The sequence below is a fragment of the Sinohyriopsis cumingii genome, chromosome 13 (assembly GCF_028554795.1).
Source record: "Sinohyriopsis cumingii isolate HCF-2022 chromosome 13, ASM2855479v2, whole genome shotgun sequence".
Taxonomy (NCBI): Eukaryota; Metazoa; Mollusca; class Bivalvia; order Unionida; family Unionidae; genus Sinohyriopsis; species Sinohyriopsis cumingii.
The window spans coordinates 55,507,229-55,532,872 of record NC_142973.1 but is presented as its reverse complement, the minus strand read 5'-3'; the positions used below and the strand labels follow the sequence as shown (position 1 = coordinate 55,532,872).

The 25,644-nt window shown below is 35.6% G+C and overlaps 1 protein-coding gene across 1 annotated transcript; it reads right to left on the bottom strand.

The window, feature by feature from the left end:
• Window positions 1-7,745: 7,745 nt before the first annotated feature.
• LOC149785604 (small ribosomal subunit protein uS15) lies at window positions 7,746-21,221 on the bottom strand. Its single transcript, XM_089979420.1, has 6 exons — window positions 21,117-21,221; window positions 16,778-16,826; window positions 15,369-15,447; window positions 9,683-9,852; window positions 8,593-8,693; window positions 7,746-7,825 (listed from the first exon to the last, which is right to left on the bottom strand). The coding sequence occupies exons 1-6, from the start codon at window positions 21,137-21,139 to the stop codon at window positions 7,792-7,794; spliced, it is 456 nt and encodes a 151-aa protein (XP_089835546.1). The 5' UTR covers window positions 21,140-21,221; the 3' UTR covers window positions 7,746-7,791.
• Between the last annotated feature and the right edge of the window lie 4,423 nt (window positions 21,222-25,644).

The window sequence follows — 25,644 nt, the reverse complement described above, 5'->3', positions numbered from 1 at the left end:
ATAATGTTGATTATCTCCTCAAATCACGTGAGACAATTATCGCAACTTCACACTGACAGATTATAATAACAGTATCAAAATGCACCCGGCGTGTGTCTGATAACAAAATTACCGTGTCAGTTAATGACAAGTAGGCAAAATGCGATTACTTGTCCATAATACATCAGCGTCATCGTTTGGAACACTAAACGTTTTTATCAAGAATAATCAGTTACGGTTTATGTTACAACAATCAGTATGCATTATAACGCAGTCGGACACTTGCAGCTACAAGAGACCTTTCGGCAATACATACTGAAATGATGTCAATTAGCACAGCAATAGGGATTTGAGATGGGCTTAATAATTTTATTCTAAGAGTTATTAATAGCCAGGTCATGGAATTAGCTAGGTTCCGTAAGCAATAAAAAATATAGATGTGTTGCACGCCTTTTTCTCTATCCGGCACCATAACCGACAACTTTTTCTATCGAATACAAATGCAAGTTTATATAATATGGTTTAATCTTTAAATGATAGTTCAAATAAGAAAGTACAAGTAAAAACAAATTTATATCATTTTCAAATCTGTACTTTCATGTTTCATTCACAGTCAAACATTTATTACAAAGAAATAAAATATAATGCTGTAAATACTATGTCATATGCATACATTCAGCACAAGGCGTATCGAGTTAGTTACGCCCCGAAACGCCATATGAAAGGGACGAAGTCGGGATCTTTTCTTTTTGCGGCTGAAATTTTCATAGTATTTCGCGTTCACCTTAATGAAACGGGGGAATTCTTAAAGAGGAATCAGATCACATTTAATTTTACTATATATTTTCTCTGTTTGTGTACCAATGATAATCAATCACATCTTACTCTAAAATACCTTCAAAGATGAACTGACGGCGAGGTTCTTGTCATAGGTTACCCGGCGTGTTTTATATTTGTTGTGGAGAGGCTGTACCGTAAACAAAGCACCGTATATTGGATCACATATTTCACTACCGGATCAGCATCACTGCCTCCTTCCTCACTGTGCACTGTCGCCAAAATACGCACAGACAAATGCTCGCCCCGGTGGCCTAGTGGTGAGAGCGTCCGCCTCTGAGGTCGTGTGTTCGATCCCTGGCCGAGTCATACCAAATACTTACAAAAATGGTACTAACAGCTGCCTCGCTTGGCGCTCAGCATTAAGAGGTTAGTGATTGGACTGGTCTGCTTGGTGTCTGGATAATGTGATTGGTTTGGGACATCACGCTACATGTCTACGGCATGATGTCCAGTGCTAGACAACACTATAAACTGCCACACTGCAGACATCGTAGCGATATGTCGGCCTCGTCCATTAATACTAGGTTTTAATATAAACTGAGAGATAATTAAGTGACAACGCGAACTTTAAATGTGCAGGAACTCGTAGTAATACAAATGATGCTAATTTTTACCTAAACACATATTTTTCAGCAGCTCATAGCTTAAGAAAATGTCTTAACATAGCGATATTTTTAAATATAAAATACTGAAAAATTAAACTTTATTCGACCGTTTGCAAAAAATAAAAAAGATTCTTCGCGGAGGATAGTAAAATACTAAAAGGTATTGTGGTCAGATGGTTTTGTTACATATTTATAGCAATTAAAAAGATTCAAATCAAAGATTTCGTGGAGCTGTGAATGACGATAACTTCGAGCGACAATAATCATTACGTCCAGTGGCGCGTGTGTTCAAGGCGCTGGGGGCTATTGTCCTTTTGTGGCGCCCCCTACTTTGTTTGTATCTCAGTTGCCCTCCCCCACCCCTACCCCCGCTTATTGGAATCAGACCACAATTATTATTTCCGGTTCAGTATCCACGAACGTACTCCCAGTCTAATTTTAACGCATTTTTTTCTGTCTCTGTCAGGTGGTGATACAAGAGTTAGATTTATGCATTCTTGGTATTAATTTAAAGGTAATTGTTTATTCTTTAGAATTTAAGCCTGTGTGTGTGTGTGTGTGTGTGTGTGTGTGTGCGTGTGTGTGTCTTAGATTTTTAATGTAGCTTTAACAATCTGGGTGCACGTAAGAGCTCGTGTTGATAGAAAATGTGCTGTATCTCTCTGAGATTTCTGGGTGCACGTAATAGCTCCAGTGGGAACAACGATGACTATTTCCGTCAAGTTGTGAAAGAAACCGAAAACATAATTTGCACCCATCTAAATTAATTTCGGAAGGAGACAAGGTCACAATCTGAGCATTATCTTTCTTTTCTGCCGCAGTATATAATGCACTCCCGCAATGGCGAAACATCAAACCCATTCGTCCAGCTTCAGATGTTTCTAGACTTGATTGGAATGGCTGTGCTATGTTCAGATTAATATATGCTCTTGCATTCGGAACGTCTCTGCTGTTTCTGCGAGACAAAGCTGTGCATCATATATATATATATATATATATATATATATATATATATATATATATATATATATATATATATATATATATATATATATATAATTTACAAAAAACAAACACAAACAAAAAGCAAAAACAAAGGATTCCAAAAAACAATCATACATTTTGTTCAGGGGAAATGCCTTCTCGCATAAAAAGGACTACCTCACGTATTTCTACGACTGGAATGTTGCTAATTAAAAAAATAGTTAAAAAGCTGAAGTGGTCCGAATGGCAGTATCGTGGTACATTCAATCTTTGTTCCGCAGGATTGACAGGGAAATTCGGAATGCAATTTGTTTTTGAGTATGGTATGATATATTTCATCGAGGTTACTGTGAGCACGTAACAGTTCGTCCACAGGAGCTCATATCGCTGCTTACCATATACTTGTCATACATGTGCTATTAATATATATTGTACATATTTGACTGATCGTTAAATTGTTAGCAACGATACGAGCCTCTGTGAGTTTGTCTTCATCGGAAAGTATGATGTGAAAATACCAACAGATAAAAAGAGTTGATTTTTGTTAATAGTGGTGTAGATGATTCATTGCCAACAGTATACTAACTATAGGGATCGACCCACGGTCCATATTCATTTGGATTCAAAATTAGGATCAGCCACGTAAATAAGTTCTATTTTAATTTTAAAGTGATTGGTTGTTGTCAAGGTCATGATGGGACCACGTGATTAAGAAGTAAACAATTTTTTAAAAAGTGTATTTCTCAGAGTAAAATGATTGGTTTTCGTCAGTGTCATGTTAGGCTTACGTGATATAATCATGATCACGCGCACCCCCCCCCCATTTTTTAAAAATTATTTTACAACTTGGGGATTTTCAAAACTGCGTTTTAGAATACGATATAATCTTTGTTTTAGAGAAATATTCTTAGTTTGAATATTTTCTTTACATTGGAAAGTGTTGTGCCGTTTGGAGTTATTTAAAATTACTTGGATTCAAAAGGATTTATTCTTTTTTTCTTCTGGGAAAATACGTGTGTTTATATGAAATTCTTTAACAAAGACTGCTCTTATAAAAATTTATTTGGATTTCCCAAACCGGAGAGATATTTTTGGTTTCTACAAGGAACTGTAGACTTCAACACACTACAGGTTACAGCATATGTCATCGAATTCCATCTTGGATACTTCGTCGGGACTTGAACTTGAAATCATTAGAACATTTTATTATTAGGACTTCTAAAAATGCATTCGTGGATTATTCTTGGATTATTTTTGGATTTGATTCTTAAAATGATGATAACATTGAGAAATTTAGCATCAGTCCTGGAAGCAAGATGTTAAAAACACTGCAGTATGATGGAGGAATAAAATAACAATCTGGTATAGGTACATCCACAAATATACAGCACAACTGGAAGAACTAAGTATTCTTTTCTGGATAACAAAGAAAATATTACACGTGAACTCGTTAAATAAAACAATTGTTTTGAAATCAACCATGTGAATGGCAAAATTCTGACATTATTAGCATAATCGAAAGAATTAAATAAACGTTGTATATTGCAGGGAAAATAAAAGTACCTGTTGTTAATGAGCATCCTGTCAGTAGTATAGAATATATACGTTCTGGCACACTACTGAAATAATATTTTAAAACTCACACTACTCAAGTTTTCAAGAATCTTTCATACTCCATACTACACCATACTTAATTCAACAATCAAGTGATCTAGAAAAAAATGTTTAATATGTATCTATCGCATCAACAATATCAACTCCAACTAATCTAAGAATGTTGATGATGGAGTTATTTCCCTTATGATATGTGTTCATATTGGTTTAGTCAATTAGCAAAAGGGACAACATTAAGCAAAGCAAATACGTAAATATGAATTAACAGTATTTAAGAACCATCGATGAAAAAGGTTTAAGAAATATTTAGGTCACGTTAGATTGGACTCAATTACGATTCATTATATATATATGTGTGTATGTGTGTGTGCGTGTGTATGTGTGGTGGCCTTCAAAGAATTGTAATTACATATCACTGATCAGCATTTGTCACACTAACATAGAATCAGATTAAATTCTGATTAGTGGATTAATTTTGACACCTTGTCGTCAATGCATACCAGGGATTTCTTTTACGGGAACCGGACGATTTATAGGCCTTTAAGAAATAAGGTTCTTTTACAAATTAAAGCTGCCAAAATAGATCAGTTTGATGAAGTGTTCAACTTTAATCAAACAACCCATAAATAAACGGGCAACAACAAAATGTAAAGATTTTCCACCTTTATCGAAATTATATTCACCTGCCAACCTTTTTGCTACTGATGGCGAAGTTGAAAATCACTGAAAGTTGCAAATAGTTTAAATGATTTAAAAAATTGCAAATAGTTCCAAGGAGTTAAAAAATTTAAAATGGTCTCAGTGATTTCTTCTTCAGCATTTTGTCAGACATTGGTAAGGATTTCCATTCATCACTGCTGGGCACCGAACTTATGTCAGATGAGACATTCTTTCAGAAACCAAATATACTCTTGTTTTTGTTAGAAATGAAATAAAAACGTGTCTAATTAAAACGCTACTGGTTTTGATGGCTTGTCAGTTAATCTCTTCAAGCTGTCAATATATGGCACTGTATAACTACTGTCATTTGCGTTTAATATGAACATATGCAAAAACACTTGAAAACACTTGGACAGAAGCTACAGTCCCCCCCCCCCCATTTAAATCCTTTCTTAAAAAATTCAGAATGGACATGTTTTCGGTTTATCTCAAGAATTTTTATTTAATAAAAGGAAATAATTTGCTCACCCTGTGTCAATTACGCTTCAAACCAAATCAGTCCTGTGAGACACTGATTTGATCAACCACTGGTTAAAGAATACCTGGCCAACCAGTCCTTACACTAACCTCTTAATGCCAAGCGCCAAGTGGAGGCAGCTGTTAGTACCATTTTTACAAGTCTTTGGTATGACTCGGCCGGGGATTGAAGCCACAACCTCCCGTATCCGAGACGGATGCTTCAACCACTAGGACACCTGAGCGGTACGATTTTGGCAGTAAACTCTATGGCAGATGAACAGAAGAGAATGTGTCAAAACAGTTAGCCCGATTAATACACAGACTAATATCTATAAAAGGATACCTCAAGGGTCAATTCTCCGTCCATTCTTGCCAATAATTTGTATTGATGACATATTAGTTTCATAAATGATTCAAGTTGAAATAACATGCTGTTAAAAAGCCACTTTCCTTTGCTCACTGCAACTTTAATTTGTGGCATCCTCTTTGGAAACGGACTACACAGTTTTGATTAGGTGGTTTTCAGATGGGAATGAAAGCAGATCCTCATAATTTGCAAGCTATTGTACTAGTCACAAGAAGAGCAAAACAAAAAATAGAACGCTAGGAGACATTTTCCTCCAGTGCTCAAGTGAGGCTAATACAATTCTGAAGACTCAACAAATTCAACCTGGGAGTCACCTTGCATTTTATCCTAAATATTAATCACTAATTCATTGAAATGTAAAAAGCTTCTAAATATTTTTCCATGAATGTTTTTCTTGCATATAAAAAGTGCCAGCATAACCTCAAACCTAATTCTAAGTAATCAAAGAGTTACTTCCTTTGCTCCATTCCAGCAAAAAATATGGGACAGTAGGAAGCTTCTTACTCAAGTTTCATTTAGATGTCAGCTGCACATTATGGAAACAAATGTCTCAAGGTTTTGCACGTTTAAGCATCTTTATCCAAATCTGATGGTACATCAGTATCACTTCTTAAGTATTTGAAGGCCCCTATGGCAGGATGCACTGCGTCAAAGATTCTCTAATTCTGTTAGCCGTTTAAACTATTTTCAATTTTTAACAAATGACATTCATATTTGATAGCAAATTGGCTTCATTTTCACAAATCTGCATGCTATAATTACCAGGATGCATTGTCATATCTGTTGCCCGACTGCTGTCAAATGTTAAACTTCTGCCCTGCAGTTTTCAAAAAGTTGCCTTTTAAAGCTTTGTCCATTTTATCAATCACATCTGGTCCATTTCTGTTAAGCATTGTACGAGAATACTTTTTTTTTAGTAATGGCAGGCATATTTCATAGTGGATCAACACACATGCATAAAAGTGAAAGCCATCTGTCAGGATTCTGTCAAACCATATTGCAAAATTCTGTTTAGCAAGTTGAGATTTCCAGTGTTCCATTTATTAGTAATGACCATCATTATCTGATGGTAAAACAGCACCATTTGAACAAATATCAAAGACATTATTCTTTCCATCAAATTTGGTCAGGTTTGTTCAGCAGGTATGGTTTTGTGCGGTTCAACTCCATTCAGTGCTACAGGCTATACGGGTTGCCAGTATATTTGGTGCAGAAAGAAACCAAGAAGAACCACCAACCCAAGTGAAGCTACACGCAAACTTCCTCCTATAAATATGTTGGTCAAGTCAAGACTTGTACTCGCAAGGACTGAAGTGAGATGCGAGTGATCTGTGAAGGAAAACACATCAGTTTCTGGGTGCTCGATTAACAGTTTTTCTCTTATTAGTAATAGCAGTCATATCTGGTTGTGCATCAGCATAGTTTTGACAGATCTGTGCCAGAATGCTGTCCAATTGTGTTCAGCATTTATTTCCACTTTTTTAAATGTTTCCTTTGGGGCAGGGTAATTAAGTCACTTTGTTGGTGGATTGAAATCATTTAAAGAATTGTACAAGTTAATGGCAGGATGTTTTCTGTTGATTTGATGGCAGATTGGCACAATTTGAATGCTCTTAATGCCAGGATGCTTTCCACTGAACTTGCTCAAAATCACTAAGTGCTTTTGGAAAAGTCATTCCAATTTGTTTACAATTTTCTGCAAGAATTCCTACATTTGACAACAGATTGGCATTATTTGTACAAATTTTAAAAACTTTCTTGCCAGGCTGCCTTCTTTCAAGTTTGTCAAATTTAATTCAGTGTTTTAGGTCAATTAAAAGTTTTAAATACTTGTATTACTGGCTGCTATACCTGATATTAGATGGTGTATTGTAAAAAAAAAACAAATATTTTTGCACCAGGTTAATTTTTATTAGCTTTTTTGTTCATCTGACAACTTAAAGTGCACGATGAAGAACGTACTAAGAAATATCCAACTTTAAATGCTTATCATTTGTCTGACATTTACAGTTCCAGCTTGAATTTTCCTTTTAATTTTCTTGTCTCAATGCTGACACCAATATTAATTAGGTAAACCACAAAATCAAGTCCATTTTTTTAAATAAAAAAAATGTGTGGACATTTGTTTTGAAATCTGGCAGCAAGAAATTGGTCCAATAAAAATTCAAGTCAATGTGTCTTCCTTATTTTTTTAATTTCTGTACACAACAGGAACAAGCTTCTTTACTGCACAAGAGCAGCTGCTGTGCCAGACTCACTGAAAGAGAAAGAGAAAAATTATTAGCAGCTCTCTGGGTAGGTCTTCAACAGACTCTGCATCATTCTATAATGGGTCACTAACAAACCATGTAATTAACAAAGAGAAAAACCATGTAATTAACAAAGAGAAAATGACCTTGTGAAGCCCCCCACATTCCAAAGAGTGACAAGCTGATTTTGATGTGTACTAAAATACATTCATCTGCCTAGCTGATTTTTGGTGTACAAGCTGATTCTGATGTATACTAAACTATATGCTTTCAAGCTGATTTTGATAACAGAAATAGTGGGATTTTCCTCCCAAATTATAAAAAAATCTACAAAACCAGAGTCCCTCAAAGTAAGTATCCTCATATTACTCCAAGTTCAAATGAAAATTTAACAAAATATTAAAGTTGCACGCAAAAGCAAGTACAAAAATTTTAAAGTACTTTCTCACTGCTCCAATATTTTTGGGAATAAACCCATGAGCATTTGCAAATAGGAGAAAAGGTATTGCAGTATATACTGACATAATGGTGCCAGGAGATCTGGTTGGTCTTAACTCTCTCTGCACCTCAGACATCTGTCTTTTGAGCTTGTGCAAGGTCATGGCACTGCATTTTCTTCAACTCTAAGAAAAGCAAAGCCCAACTTCAATTCAGGCAAGTACAGTTCTTTGAAAATTTATTAAGCCTATTATAGAAACAATTGGGGAACTCATGAAAAATGCATAGAACCTGACAGAAATGAGGAATTTAATAAGGACATGTTGGTACTACATACTATCTCCAGTTGGCAGGCAGCACTCGTTTTGTCTTGTAGTATCTGGCCAACCTGTGAATCCTGCTCTCAACCAGAATCAAACGGAATTTGGCATCCTTGTCCTACAAATATAAGATGATAAATTATTGGCAATAAAATATACCATCTGGCGATTGTTTTTAGCGACAACCTTTATGGCTGTTTAATTTGTACATAAAATCATCAATCTGGAGTGGAGACATTCAAAGGGACCATGAAAGGAAGCCACAAACTTAGATGCACAATGCACTGGAATCTGTTACGTAAACAAATCCTTTGTTCGTCTTGACAAGCGCATCTTTACAGTGTACTGTTACAAAATAATCTGCTTATGTTGACATCTGGCCTTAGTAATGTATGCTGTGATACACTTGGTCATGCTACCGGACTATACCTTCAATCGACCAACCTCTGAACACAAACAGGTTATGCATGGCGGCCAGTATTAACGATGGAGGAAGAACCTGGGAAGAACCACCGACCCACAAGAAGCTACTGGCAAGCTTTCTCACATACCCACAATCCTAGACTCGAATCCATGCAGACAGAGGTGAGATGGCAGTGTTCCATAACAGATAGCGCTTTAGACCACTCGGCCACCACCCCTTGTATGTAAAGATACGTGTATCCATCTGCTCCATGACAACACACCAGTGCATAAATCTGCTTTCCTGACAGAATTCTTCTAGAAGTGCAGCACAAAACTTTGACACATCCTCTACACACACCCTATAACTTGGCTTCAAGTGATTTTCGATTGAATCCTGTTATTAAAGGTTCAATGAAGGACCAACCCATCATTTGGTTCTAAGTGCAGTTTTCCAGTGTAGGAAAAAATATACCAAAAAGTTAATAAAAAATGTGATTTAATAAACTGAATAAGCAGACTGAAAAGTCTAACTGGTGCATGAGGAGTACTTAGATGTACTGTTTACTGATAAAGTACTTTATTGTACAGAGTACTAATGTTCAGAATATTTAAATGCCCTTGTTCTATGCATTTGGCTCACGCGCTTCATTTAAGAAAAAACATTATACACCTATAATTAATCACCAACTCTAGCACCCATACCTTCCTGTTCCTCTCCAAGTGTTTGCGGATGTTGACAGCCTTTTTGATCAGGTGGTATAGATCCTCAGGAATGTCAGGTGCCAGAGCCTTGGCCTTCAGGATGCGAAGGATTTTGTTACCTGTGACAAACCTCACCTGGGCAACACCATGGGAGTCCCTCAAAATTACACCTGCAAAAATTCAAACACACCAAGGTTAAAAATAATGTCAAAAGTCACAGATCCTTATGATAATTGGTCATGCTTTGGAATACATAAATGGCTTGCCCACATTCATCACCTGTTTCAAATTTCAAAAATGCATCGATTCTACCAGAAATTAGCAAGAGAGGGGAAGCTCTCCTCTTAGCCTCTAAAGGATAGAGTTGGAATTAGTACAGGGTGGTATAAACATTACTGGTAACACCTGAACTTGCAATATTCTCTATTTCCCTTCAATATATCCAGTGCTCACCTGAAACTGCCATTTTCATTTCAGCTACCCTGAAGCTGTATAGTATTATTTTGATGTGATTGTCAGAAATTAATCTGTTTCTAACAGCAGTGCAAAAATTGTAATCTAGAAAAACTCCCCTCACAATCTGCAGTCTGGAGGGACATGTGCATGGCCAGCGATAACAAGTCAGGAAACAGATCCTTATGATAATTGGTCATGTTCCATTTCCTGAAAGCCTTCAATTGTTACCATCTGATCAGTAGTCACGAGATGTGGTTTAAGTATTAACAGTGAGCAAGTTATCAACAAACACATTCAGTATCCTGATCAAAGTTTTATCAACTTATAACCCACCTATGTCGAGAGGATTTTTTGGTCATACTCAATCAGGCATCATGAAAAATGGCAGGAATAGGCTGTCCAACAAAAAAGAAAAATCACCTTTGATAACATCACACAAATCAAACAAGCCAGACATCACTCAGATTTTGCTAATTGTACATCATTATTTATGCAGGATTTTTAAGTTTTCATTGACCTATTTCCTACAGACAGCTTATTATGAAATTGCATGACAGATGGTAAGTTTTGTGTAATTTGTGCCCTTGCATCACATGACCTACTATCTGCAGAAAGGCATTATAATCATAGAAAGGGATTTTCACAAATATACACTAAAGGTACCAATATTGTTCCTGCCGTGTGTTAGGAGAGCACCCCTTGGGTTCCCCTCACAATCTGCAGTCTGGAGGGACATGTGCATGGCCAGTGATAACAAGTCAGGAAATAGATCCTTATGATAATTGGTCATGTTCCATTTCCTGAAAACCTTCAATTGTTACCATTTGATCAGTAATCCCGAGATGTGGTTTAAGTATTAACAGTGTGCCAGTTATCAACAAACACATTCAGTATCCTGATCAAAGTCAGAAATTCCATCAGAGTGAACTTTAAAAAAACATTATCAACTTATAACCCACCTATGTCGAGAGGATTTTTTAGTCATATTCAGTCAGGCATAGTGAAAAATGGCAGGAATAGGCTGTCCAACAAACAAAAAAATCACCTCTGATAACATCACACAGATTTGCTCATTGTACATCAATATTTCTGCAGGATTTTTAAGTTTTCATTGAGCTATTTCCTACAGACAGCTTATCATGAAATTACATGATAGATGGTAAGTTTTGTGTAATTTGTGCCCCATGACCTACTCTCTGCAGAAAGGCATTATAATCACAGAAAGGGATTTTCACAAATATATACTAAAGGTACCAATATGGTTCCTTCCTGCGTTAGGAGAGCACCCCTAGGATTCTGCATAAATGCCAACCCCTGGCGCAGAAAAAGTGTAATCCAAGTGGATATAAAGAGTAATCCACATATAACATGATAAAAATTCAATAAGCATATGTACAAAATGATTTATTTATCCCTCTGGACTTTAACATCACTGCTTCAAGTTTTCATATCTAACACTTTAAGCTTTAAAAGGCAACATACTCTCATATTGCATTTCAGAACACTTTGTACCAGCTGAGACTATGAATGTTTTACACACCAGTTGAGCACTAAGTGCTGGGTTACAGATTCTGGATTTGAATTCAGTTTGACTTTTGTTAACAATACTAAACATCTCAGTCAGCATTAGAATGGTAAAGAACCAATATTCCTTGCATAACCTGACAAAGAAGAGGAAATTTATATCTTCCAGTTATTGGGTCTTTTAGCTGGGAAATAAGATGATAAAAATCGACTCTGTCCACATGAAGTACACTGTCAGGTAGAGTGCCAATTTGATACTGCAGTTCTCCTACTTTATCAGCAGCCTTTCCCGCAGCATGGTGAATCATATGACAGAGACAACCTGATATGAACAATGATGGAGACATTTTTCAAAATACAGAATGCATCTCCTTTACGAATTCCAGTCATCACTGATGCAGTATCAGCTGAAAACTCTATAGTTCTGCCAAACTTATATTTATTCAAAGCATGATCAAGCAAATAAAAAAAATGTTTTCTCCAGTGGAATCTACTGTTAATTCTGGTAATGAAAGAAGAGCACTCTGACTTTGCCCTTTTCATTGTCAAAGTCTCTTTCACAGACTGGGCACAACCTTTTGTCATCATAGTCACTACTCCTGTCGGTTGCAATACTAAACGGCCCAATTTTCATGGCTTCTGCAATTTTAAGTGAAGTATCTTCTGCTAAACACCTAACAATATTAGATGATATTGTTCTTGCACATGCATATTTTCTGAAATTTTGTAATCAGGAAACATTCGTTTGAACAAAGAACTTATGTAGTCTTCTACCGCTAGGGATCGTCCGTGTTCTATTAAGTACTCGGTACATAATGCTTCTGCACTTATAAAATTCATGTCCACAATTTAGTTTGCTGTAAAAAAAGATGTTACCTTAGTACTGGAGTTAGTAAAACGAGCTAATTCATGGTTTCTTTGTTTTACCACCATGACCAATATTAAAATCCTTTCCACAGAGCCTGAAAGGAGCGTGAAGCTGCCCTAGAATGGAACACTGTGTTGTGTAATTCATGTATTCATCTCTGAATCAATTTTTTCTCTTTTCCTAATCCATCTGTGAAATTATTTGAAAAACATTTTTTGCTCTAACACACGCATGGACTAGAAAAAATGTGACTTGACTTTTAGCGCCAAATACCAACAGACTGGTTCTGTACCAGATATGAATTTGAACAAAGAATCTGCGAGCAAAGATTACAGGTTAGAAAACCAGCCTGTTCTTTCATAACTAAGCCATACAGCTGCTATACATAGAAACCAAGGTCAAAAGTTTGAAAGTAAAACCAGCCTGTTTCTTGGAAATAAGGTGGCTGCTATAAATAGAACATAATACTGTTAGGAATGTGCACGCAAATCTACGGACAAGCATACTCTTATGCCGTAGTTACAGATGCCATCTTTTCTAGAATACTGTCTGTTGGATTAATGGGATGTTGATAAAAATGAGAAAACAAATTACGTTTTTTTGGATGGGGATATACCAAAAACATCTATGCACGAGGCATAATTTAGTGGAAAAAGCGTTATGATTATGCCAAAAGTGTAATGGTTGGCATGTATGATTTTGAGGACCATGTCCAAATTTGATGAAACAATATTTTGTATGGTTTATATTTTTCCAACAGAAAAATACACTTTTTTTAACCTTAGATAATTTCTGATCAAAATATTTACAATATTGAAATGTAAATAAACATTCAAAATTCCAGCTTCATCTGAATCTAATCTTTGTGCAACATGTTCACTTCCAGCATACAATGAAAGGAACTATGCACCAATGACACAGCAACATTTCATGTTCCTAATAGTTTGCCTCTGAAAGACAGTCATGCCTAATGCAGAGAAATAAACACTGAATCCTATTTTTAATACTGGATTAAATTTACTTGTGGCTTTTTTGTTACCTTTTGTCAGAATGAATTGTGTGGTCATCACTTGTTGATGGCATGTTCTTTTTACTTAGACAAAGTATTGTCAACAGCAATCTAAAACCATTTTGCTGAGCAAACATCCTATGATGTAAATGAGAATCAACACATTATCTATCCACATTGTGATCATTTTAAAATGGCACTACTTCTTAACAGTCTTCTTCCAGTGAGAGCTTAGTTATTGTCTGTGACAATGTTCTTACCATTGATATGGAAAGCCATAATCCATGAACTGTGGACTTCATTACTAATCTTTCTAAAAGTTCATTTTGTTTTGGTTCAGAAAGTGGACTGCACGAGGAGAGAAGAAGTATCCTGACACGATTTCACTTGGATAGTATCACTTCCCTTTATTTATTTATTAGCTAGCATGCGGTGATTATTCTCATCCTTGAAATATGGGACATAAGAGTAAACGACTATCTCCAATCCCAAGTTTCACCATATACAGGATTAGAAGGATGGGCAAAAAAGGCAGAGCGAATGTACAATTTGAAATTATCATTTGATGAAATTTGTTAATTTCCATTTTAAAAAATTATTTAGAAATTTGGACATTTAATGAGAGACTGCCGAGAATATCTAAAAAAATTGCAAATTTTCTTTTTATTTGTGCCTTTCTGATGTACTGAATTTAGTTTTCTGCTGGATTCTGCATCTATTTCCTGTGCTAAGCCCACAATGGTGTACCCAGGTTAAGTAGCAAAAAAATAGCATAAACTGAGCATAAAAAGTATGACCTATATATTACTAAATTTAATATTAGTATACCATCTTTGTTGAGGCTATGATGTCATAGCCAATATATTATATGCTATAATTACAGTACACTCTGAAAAATACAATTATTTTTATTACCACCATGGATCTGCAGGTCAAAATACTTGGCAAAAATGGGCAAACTTTCATGTGGCTTAGAAACAAAAAATGTACTAAAAATTATTTATAGGCAACACTCACTTTCACTATTGTACATGTCTAACTTTTGCTAATTATCGTGAAGTGCTCAATCTGAGTTCTGCAATGTTTTGAAGTTTAAAAAGAGTCAACCCATCTGCTCTAACAATTATTATGCACAAGCCAAACTGTAAAAGCCAGTTTCACTTATCTGGCTCCATTTTCTTTAAAAGTACAGACTTGTCTTCTAAATTCATTAGCAATATAATGAACCTGCAAGGCAAAGTTTCAAATTAAACCAGTCTGTTTTCTTGGAAATGGGTCACATATAGTTGCTATAAATAGAAAATGACAAAAATACATGTAAATCTATGATAAACAAATTAGCTCTTACACTAATCTCATTCAGCAGTCTTTCTTTTCAGAATATTTCAAAATTTTACGAGTGGAATTAAAAAGATGATAATATAAATGATAAACTCAACTTTTTAATCTTTTATTTTCATTTTAATTTTTAAATGTACTCGAAGCATAATCCATATAAATGCCAAAAGTAAGACGTAATTTGGTGAAAATTGCACGATGATTACATCAAAAGCATAATGGTTGATATGTATGTGTTAGCCACATACACATAGATCCATGTACCAAGACTGGAAAAATACCAAAACCACTTACCTATAAGGCACAGACATTAAACAAAAGGTCATACATATCTAACTAATGACTCCAATGTACAGAAATACTTTTTTCTTCTCTTGCACAAAGCTTCTTAACATAGTATCCAAGTTCAACCGTGCACACATGACATGACAACAAGTTACACAAACTTTGATTCAGTCTGTATTCATATTTATAGACCTATGTTGTCTCACCTATCTGAGAGGGTGTCAGTCCCTTTTTGGCCAGTTTGACAATCTGTTCCTGCACATCCTCTGAAGTTAGCTTCAACCACTGGAAGAAAAGAAGCTGGGCTTATTATTTTGGTACAAAATTCGCGATGGATTGATCCAATTTTCTGAAATTGTTCATGCATATCCATTAGTTTTTTAACACTAAATAAATTAGCTTAATTCTAAACAAAGTTCTGTTTACATGAAATGCTTTTCTCTTTCATTCTATTAAAACTTGCATCATGGGGTTACAACTTCAAAATACTGAAAAGACAAACATAATATTTAGAGTGTATCATAAACACTATCCATCTTGTCATAAATGCAAGCCATCAACAAAGTTTACTCACACTTAAAGTAGTTCTGTGGAACTAATTTTCCTTTAGCACCTGTGATTACCTGTCTTGGATGATATCCACAAAGTTTGCTCAAAGTAGCTACAAAGTAACAGTCACTGTGATCTTGACATTTTGACTGCTGGTATCTTCCCAATCTCCATAGCAACCCACGTGCAATGTCTGATTATCATATCCAGTATACAAGTAATATAATTGGGTGGAAACATTTTTCCTTCTTTCAGAACATGACCTTGAACTTTCAACTCCAAAATGAAAAGGTGTCTTACTTGTCTCAAATCAATGCCTTCCACAAAGTAACTGATAAAGAACTTTGGATAGTGCGTTGAAACCATTTTTCTTCTTCAAGTCACTATAACTCTGACCCTTGTCCTTTTGATGCCAAAATCAACTGGTGTCTTTCTTTTCTTGAAATTAAACCACTCACAAAGTTTGGTTATACAAATGAATTTATTCTGTGGAACAATTTTCTCTTTCAGTCCTATAACCCAGACTTTTTAAGATCTTGGAAATTTTCTTCTTTGCACCAAAGGAAAGTACTTACAATTTTGGAAATGGTACATGTTAGAGAACTTAGTTATTGTTTGGAAACGAAACAGGGATGAAAGCGATGGACAGAAAACATAATAAAATGTGCCATAATGCAAGCCTGTCAAAAAAGAGAACTGCGACTGTTTGCACTACAAATCCCCATGCTGTTTACGGTAAATTCAAAACCAACCCACCCCACCCTCAGACAATGACCCAAAATCTCATACATATTGAGCTAGTTGCCAGGACTACAAAGTGTTTTGGACAGAAAATATCTGAAACTTCAATTATAATCAAAGTTTATATATGCTGAGCTTCTACACCCTCCTAGGGACAAACCCTTCTCACAGATTGTTACCACAACTACAAAGCTTTTTTATTTCAGATCTGACAATGGATGGACAGGGGACATCTGAAAATCTGTAGTGCTTTTTAAAAAAGGTGTGGCAATAAATGCTGTCACCTAAAATAAAATTCATTTAAATTCTTTACAGATCTACTTACAGTGGGAACTGATCTTCTATATGGAAGAGCTGATTGGGATATACCCTTTCTGAAATGAGAAAATCACACAAATTTTGCACACAGTTCCCTTTTATAAAAATCAAGTTCTTTAAAAAAATACCTCAAGGTTTAGCTTGCTACAAATGCAAGAGCATTATGGTGGCTGTCATTTCTTACCAACCAACCAACAAATCTGCAGGTTTCAATCTTGTTAGGCAAACATAAATATGTGTTTCCCATCGGCTGAACATCCCCACTTTTCATTATCAACCCAAGCACATTTTTACCCAGGGGTTAAAACTATAAAAAAAATCTTTAAAAATTTCAGAATCTAGTTTAGCCAAACACTTGATGCACTTAATACAATATATATATATATATATATATATATATATATATATATATAATGGTAAAAAAAAAAAATGAAGTGAATATCATTAGAATGGGTTATTCTCAGCATGCTATCAAAATGTGAAAGTTTTAAGGTATCCAATTCAATATTAGACACTAGTAAAATCAGGCCATGGTTAGCATTTAACGATGAAAGTAAAAATATCTGACCATAAGCCACAGTTAATAAATAAATTGTATCATAGATTGTACAATGTATTACACGACTGCAAGCACAAGGACACTTTCAACAAAATATCAAGTTTCATTATTGTATTATAGATAGGGTCCAGTGTCAAAGTGATTGGTAGCATTGATCTGAGAAATGTTTATCACTTTGTATTTTTATCTTATCTTCAAGATTTCAGTTAGCTGAAATTTTATGGCAACCAGAAGTTGGCCGAAAGACAGCTTGAGTCTCTTTAATGAAACAGCTATGTACCGGTAATCACTTTAACACTTGGTATTTTTTTTATCCCGTCTTCAAAATTTCAATTAGCTGAAAGACAACACAAGTTTCTGTAAAGAAACAGCCATGTAATTGCTTTCATCAACATTAGCATTGTTTTGTTCATTCTATTAAAGAAACATACTCCAAATTCAACTATGTTAATCCCATGGTTCCCCCACTTTTCTAAAGATAAATTTCTAGGGGTTTTCCAGGATGAAATTAATTTTTTCAAGGTTCACACACTGAATGCAACTAAAGAACATTTTAGATTGTAAAACATGCATTTTCTAAATCTAGAGATGATTCTCTTTCAAGGCTCTCCAAACATCTAAGTCAGCAAAGATGATCATGAACAAAACCACCAAATGTATCACACAAAACAAGCTTTATTATATTCCTATAAATTGGCATGTAAAGTTACTTCAATGTACAGAATAATAATTATAACATTATCAGTGTATCCCCTAGGGGTGCAAGACTGAGAGTCAAAAACCACCTTGGTGTCAAAACTGGGGGTCAGACTGAGTATTTTAAAAATATTTGGTACAAAAAATGGGGGTCAAATTAAAAATTTGGGGGTCTCTGAAGCGCAAATGAGGGTAAAGGGAAACACTGATTATTTTGCTGACCTACATTGTGTTGCTAAGTGGGATCAACATAATGAACATAAATTAACTTTGTTTCCTTTCAAACCTTTAATTCTAAAGTATTCAATAGCTATATATATATATATATATATATATATATATATATATATATATATATATATATATATATATTACACATAAATTAGTGAAAGAGTGTCAATATAAACGGCCAAGTGGTGAGATATTCCTAGTACTAATATTGGTACCCTACTCCTACCTCGTGGATGGGTACTGTGTCAATGGAGCAAGCCAGGTGTGATTAACACCGGGTGCTCTTTTATCTTAATATCAACAATCTGAACATATTCCTTGCATATAATGCAGTAAATTGAGTAGTCCTCTTATTTAATACTGGAAGTATCGCAAATCATTGAAAAATAATTGTAAAATCTTGTTTACCTTTCTTATCCAATATTTTCATTATATTGTCTGCCATATTAATTCAAATTATGATTACTTCCGTTCTCAGCCTTGTTTGTGTGCCATATAAGGACATTAAGGCCTTATTTGGAAAGGTAGTTGTTGTTGTTGTTGTTGTAGGGTTTAACGCCATTTTTCAGCACGCGATAGGCTATACATGGCGGCCAGTATTAATGGTGGAGGAAGAAACCGGGAAATCCCCCGAAAGAACCACCGACCCTCGAGAAGCTACTGGCAAGCTTTCTCACATATCCACATTGGCCGAATCCGAGACTCGAACCCACGCAGACAGAGGTGAGATGGCAGTGATCCGTAACGGTGAGCGCTTTAGACCACTCGGCCACTCGGGGCCCAATTTTTTGGAAAGGTAAACAAATCGTAGAAAAAATATGGCCCAGTAGTCAGAAATTCTGCGCATTAAAAATACGGTTTATTGGCAACTATGAAATTCCACCAAGAAACCATTATTTGCCACTTGACTGATAATGACATAGCGTAGAATATCCAAATATGATCTGGCAAGACTTATATAGAAAAGGGGTCATGGCTAGAGCCTCGCGTTATCTGTCATGGCAGACACAGTGAGGTTAGTGTAACCATGCCAATTTATTTTATCGTGTAAGGGCTTAATAAATTCAAAATAAGCCAATCTTCTTTCACAAGATTATTCTTATCTTGGTGATTTCTACACTGTTTGTTTTTCTGACTTTAGTAATGATATTTTTTGCTCCATTACATTATATAGGATCAGTTTGTAGCTTCAACCACAACAATCGAGGCTATGACATCGTAGCCGAGATATTCCTGAAACTTTGACTACTCATTCAGATGTCAGCCAACATCAAAACAGGCTATACAAGGCCGTTATTTGGATAGTAAGACGTAGCACTAAAACAAATTGTACTGTCTTACATTGTAGGACTATAGGATAAGTAAAATCTGACAAAACTTTACTTTGTAGAAAAGCGTTGTTATTGGTTGCCAGTTGTGTGAATGTCCTGAAAATTTGACTTTCGTTGCACTGTTAGTCGACATTAAAACACACTTCAAAGCACCGTTAGTTAAGAAGACCCAGTACACCCCAGGACTAATATTAGTACCCTTACTCCTACCTCGTGGACAAGGTACTAACATGAAACTATACCTGTCAATGGAGCAAGCCGAGTGTGAATCACGGGCTTGGCCAACGCTTTTTTTTAACCTAATATCACAAATTTTGACCATGTTCCTTGATAATAATGAAATAAATTGAGTAGTTCTCTTATTTAATACTGGAATTATTGCAAATCATTGATGAAATAGTAAAATCTTGTTTACCTTTCTTATCCAATATTTTCGTTTAGATCGTCCGCCATATTAGTTCAAATAATGACTACTTCCATTCTCAGCCTCGTTTGTTTTTGTGCCATATAAGGACATTGAGGTCTTATTTGGAAATGTAAATAGATCATAGTAAAAATATGATGCAGTTCGAGTTGGAAATTATGCGCATTAAAAGTAAATACGATTTACCGGTGACATTGAAATTCCACAAAGAAGCCATTATTCACCACTTGATTGATAATAACATAGCACAGAATAGCCAAATATGGTCTGGTAAGCCTGATATAGAAATAGGGTCATGGCGAGAGTATCACATTATGTCATGGCAGACACAGTGAGGTTAGTGTAACCATGCCAATTTATTTTATCGTGTAAGGACTTAATGAATTCAAAATAAACCAATCTTCTTTCACAACATGATTATATTTATGTAGATTTATACACTATTTGTTTTTCTTACTTTAGTGATGATTTTTTGGCTCCATTACATGATATGGGATCCGATGGTAGCCTCAACCACAACAAATCAAGTTGAGGCTACGACATCGTAGCTAACCCCAGCACAAAACTATCGGGTGATTGTGTCTTACGTTGTAACACTATTGTGGAACCAACGACCGTCGGGAAGTTACTGGCAAGAGTTTTCACATACCCACGTTGGCCAAGTCCGTGATTCAAACCCACGCTGACAGGCTTGAGATGCCAATGTTCTGTAAAGGCGAGCGCCTTAGACCTATCTGCCTACCCCCACCCCCATTAGCCGAGTCCGGACTCGAACTTGTGCGGACAGAGGCAAGATCGAGATGTGCAAGTAATCTGTAAGGGCGATGGCCTTACATCACTCTTCTACCCAGGTGTGGAGGATCTAACAAGTTTAAATAACTAAAATGTGTATGTTGTAAAGTAACATCTATTCAAGCTTTTGCCGTTTTACAGATACCACGTGGTTGGTATCTCAAATTTGAGTACATTAATTTCCATAATTCAAACGCAGATAGCTAATATGCCTTGATATCGTAACTTATAGTATTTTAAAGTTATCGTATGTAATGGTTTTGAGGATTTATTTTTTTAAAACAACATTACAAATTGGAATTTAATCTCTCACCCTGGACAGTGCATACGACCCATGTCGGCAGTTTATGAGAAAAAGAACCCGGATAAAGAAAACGGCAGACAGACTGGTTTTGCGTTTCACTATACAATATTTGAGTATAAAACATTGTATTAGTAAACCGTAGGAGTAACCTAAGTTACATGCCAAACTATGAACCAGACCCATCATTGGGTGGATATCAGGCTTTCAAATCCGGTCATTGTCTTTAACTTGCCATGCTACTGGAATATGGCATGTCGGTTTAGAATTTATTCCACTTTCAAACGTAAGAAATATTATGTAATTTTTCCGAATGCGCTATGACGTTGTCCGCCCTTCTGTCTTTATATATATATGCTCCCTATGTCACGTCTGCAAAATAACACCATCTAAAGTTACCAAACTTTGGAATGGCTTGTATTTGGGGGAAGGGAGAATTATATCCCATTCGGGGTTAAAATGTCATGGGTCAATATCTCTGTGACTGAAAAGAGAAAAATACTTTCCTTACAATACACTTAGTTTTGCATCACATACCTGGACAATAGTTTGTAGATGGATTTCACTTGGAATAAGATAAAACGAAGTTAATTTTGGGTCAAAAGGTTCATAAACTGTGGCTTATTTAAAAAAAATTAAACTGTTCAATTGTTCACCATGAACCTTTACCCAAATATTGGGCTTGCACTAAGGAAAAATAAAGAAGAATATTGATTTCGGGTCAAAAGTGTACAACGTTAAAGTAACTGTACCTGAAAGAAAGAAAAAATTGTCAACATATTATCTTTAGTCCGAGACACCGTATCGGCCCAAAGTTTGTGGAGGGTTTACACATAGGAAATGAAGAGGACAATCGATTTGTATTATAAACAAATGCAAAGTCTTTGTGACTTGAAGAAAAATTATTTTTATGCACTCTAACTTTTGTTGTAAAGTAAATTCCTTGATCAAACGTTCTGAATAGTTGCAGTCGGTTGGTTTAATGTCAAGAGTCAAGGTAGAAATCTACTATTAAATGTATGGTTTCTACACGATAAGTTTTGTTCAAGATTGCATGTTTTGACCATTGGTCAGTAATCAACCATACCCTCCCAGTGCCTACATGGAGGAATATCAAACACAGGGCCGGTGACATGTACGAATTACATCACTTATTTTGCAATCAGTTAATAAAGCACCATTTCACAAATGATAATAACGTTTCTTTTACGTATAAAGCATTCTTCAAGTATGTAGAAAAGAGAAATATATAACAGCGCAATAAGTGCAAATTTGCATGCATCACCCATGTAACCTGTGATAGTTTATGTATAAATCAATGATTTACGTACAGTATTCAACACGGTTGACAAACACAGAGATCCAAGTTCTCACAAAATATTAGTCAGATGGAATTTAAAAGAATACAGATGAGCTTGATTCCCTCCGGCTCCCTTCCCCTCCACGCCGTTCACCGGTAGCTAAGTGCAAAACTGGTGATTACAATCACTGCCTTGATTGACTTTTCAGGATAACAATATTTCACCAAATTAACATTAAAGAAACAATGTTAGTCCTTTTGCATATAAATTTAGACAGGCCGGATAAAAGTGTAATCAAAGTTGGCTGTGTTGAAAATAATATTCAAGAGAATAGTAAGTTTAGTTCAAACCTTTCAAAAAGATTTAATCTAGCGTTCTCGAAAAGATGCAGAATTAAATATTATATTTAATGTTGATACCAAGATGTCTGTAAAATAGTACACTACGAAGAAGGAATAAATTGTGTATCTGATGTAAGTAAATGCATTTTATTCGTCCAGTTTACAGTATTACGACTCTATGGTCTTAAAAAGCGTAACAAGAGGAAGTAAATCCAACAATTTAAGTAAAATTAACAAATAACTTATTTCCCGTGAATACGATATTTACATTCAAAAGGCACGTTATTGTGAATTAAATCTAACAAAATCCTAAATAGTCTAGCACATGTCCAAAAGTACAGAATGAATTCCAACAGTCTCGAATGTGTTGATGTACCATAATGATATAGCCCAATATGTGTTTTAATGAGTTCTCAATAATCCCAAAGTAGTGTTTTGTCCACCAATGAGCACTTTGTAATTCCAATGAACGACTTCAATAAATGAATCCTCTGAAATAATATTTAAACACAACTTTAAGTGATTCACAGACTGTTTATGTAATAGAAATGATTAATTGTTTAATCTGTAATACAGACTGTCACCTGACCTATCACGCAAAAGAATATTCTGATGTGTGTGTGTGTGTGTGTGTGTGTGTGTGTGTGTGTGTGTGTGTGTGTGTGTGTGTGTGTGACATGGATTTTTAATGTAGCTTTAACATATTTTCAGTCATATCTCTACGATGTCTGCAGTGTGGCAGTTTATAGTGATGTCTAGCACTTGGGCATCATGTCGCAGGCTTTTGCATCATGTCTCGCCCGGTCACATTATCCTGACACCAGTCTAACCAGTCCTAACACTAAAATCTTAATGCTGAGCGTCAAGCGTGGCAGCGGCTAGTACCATTTTTATAAATTTTTGGTATGACTCGGCCGGGATTCGAACACGCAACTTTCCACACCAGAGGCGGACGCTCTAATCACTCAGGCCACCTGAGTGGTCAAAGAATAATCTGCAAAATTAATGATTTCGGATAGAAACTTCCAAGAAATTGTAAATAAGTTTTGTCCTTGAACTACTTAAATTTGAATAAACATTTTGTTTAGTTCTTAGAATGATGACAAAAATCAGGTAGGCAAAACATGACCATAGTCATGGAGGAAAAACTGAACCCTCAGTCACAGACAAAGGTTCACAAATTATAAATTAAATATACATAACAACAGTACAAACTGAATATCTCATAAAATGTACGAGATCAAATTATACAATTAGACACACACACACACACACACACACGCAAAAAAAAAACCCAAAAAGAAATATGTACTTCAAAATATACTAAAATACAAAGAAGGAAGATCAGTTCGATGAGGTATCGAACATACTTAAAGAATGTGTTGTTACTGTTAATGTTTTTTTCTCTTTTTTTTTCTTTTTTAAGTGTAGGCTGTATTTCTCCTCAGAATTGTATATAAACTGGAGAAAACTTGACGGACAGCGTTTCCTGTCGAAAGAATCCAATTTAAGAAGAAGTGAAGGTGGATGATACTCGATTACACGTCTGTTGGTTTTGTCGAGTGCCTTACGAAACTGATAGCTGAAAATATTCCAAATCAAAGGCAAGCATTACAATAATAATGCGAAGGAATTCTTATGTAATGCACATTTATTCGGAAATGGGCTACCGCTGCTAGAATAATTTTTGTTCAAATGTTCTTGTAATTTTTTGCAGAGTATTTCCACGATGACGAAACTGGTTTGATCTCGGTGATAATTAGGACCTGAGAAGAATGAATGATTTCTACCAAAGCCACTTCCCGATGAGATTTCTGGTGCAGTTGTACCGCTTGAAATAATTTTGCCGCTTGGGCTAGAGAATCGTCGCCGGGTAAAGTCACACAAAATTGATTATTCATAATTCGAGTGTCCTTATTTCCAACGGCTCCGAGTGGTTGATGTGACTTTATATTTTTCTGATTGTGGTAACTGTTACATTCTTTGTCGCTGTTGTTGCTACTATCGACGAGAAATTGGAAACATTATAACCGATACAGTGCGGCTGAGTAAAATTAGCAACAATTATTTGTCGTCTTTTTGCAAACACGCGTCTGCAATACCTTCTCCAATGATATAGTAAATCATGACGATGTGAAAGAAAAAAAAAGACTATTCGAATTTTACGACACGTTCTCCACACCACATCCACTGTTGTTGTTTTTTCTTCAGGGGCCCTTGGAGAGATGAAATTAAAGAAAGTGATACGTTCATGAAGTCGTCTTCTTTTCATAGTCGATGACTTTGCGATGCTGCACTTCAAGAATGGAAGCTGCCTGGATATCCGTTATGAAGTATTTTGACTTCTTGGATACATCACTTTCCAACTTTACGTGTTCCTATCGAGAATGCTTTCGATATTGTACACGTCGTCGTCGTCGTTCCTGGTCACTCGTTGTAACTCGAGCAAGTAAACGACTCCTTTCAATACTCATATCCTCCAATTTTTGGATAGGCGGGCGACGTCCATGAACTTGTCCTGCAACACGAGACAATTCTCTCGTCCAGTTAGACAAATATCCGAAATGTCAAACATGCGTTTTGTTTCTCCGATGTGAACCCTGTCAGTAAATTGTATTTTGACAGTACGAATTTAAGCATAAAGGGAGATCTCAGAAAAAAACTATTATATTCTCCAAAGGAAAGGTCACCGGAAACTACGTTATAAAAAGCTATTCTCGCTTGAGTTGTAGTTGATATATTCCGTGTACTGAGCAGTATTTCGACAACTAGGGCATGGTTCGGGGCGTATGTTTAAATCTGTATTTCGTTTTGTGTCACCACTTTTTTAAACTATTGTGTCCCAAATGCTGTATGTTTTAAATAAAAGATGCCCTGGCACAATGAAATAGTTAAGTT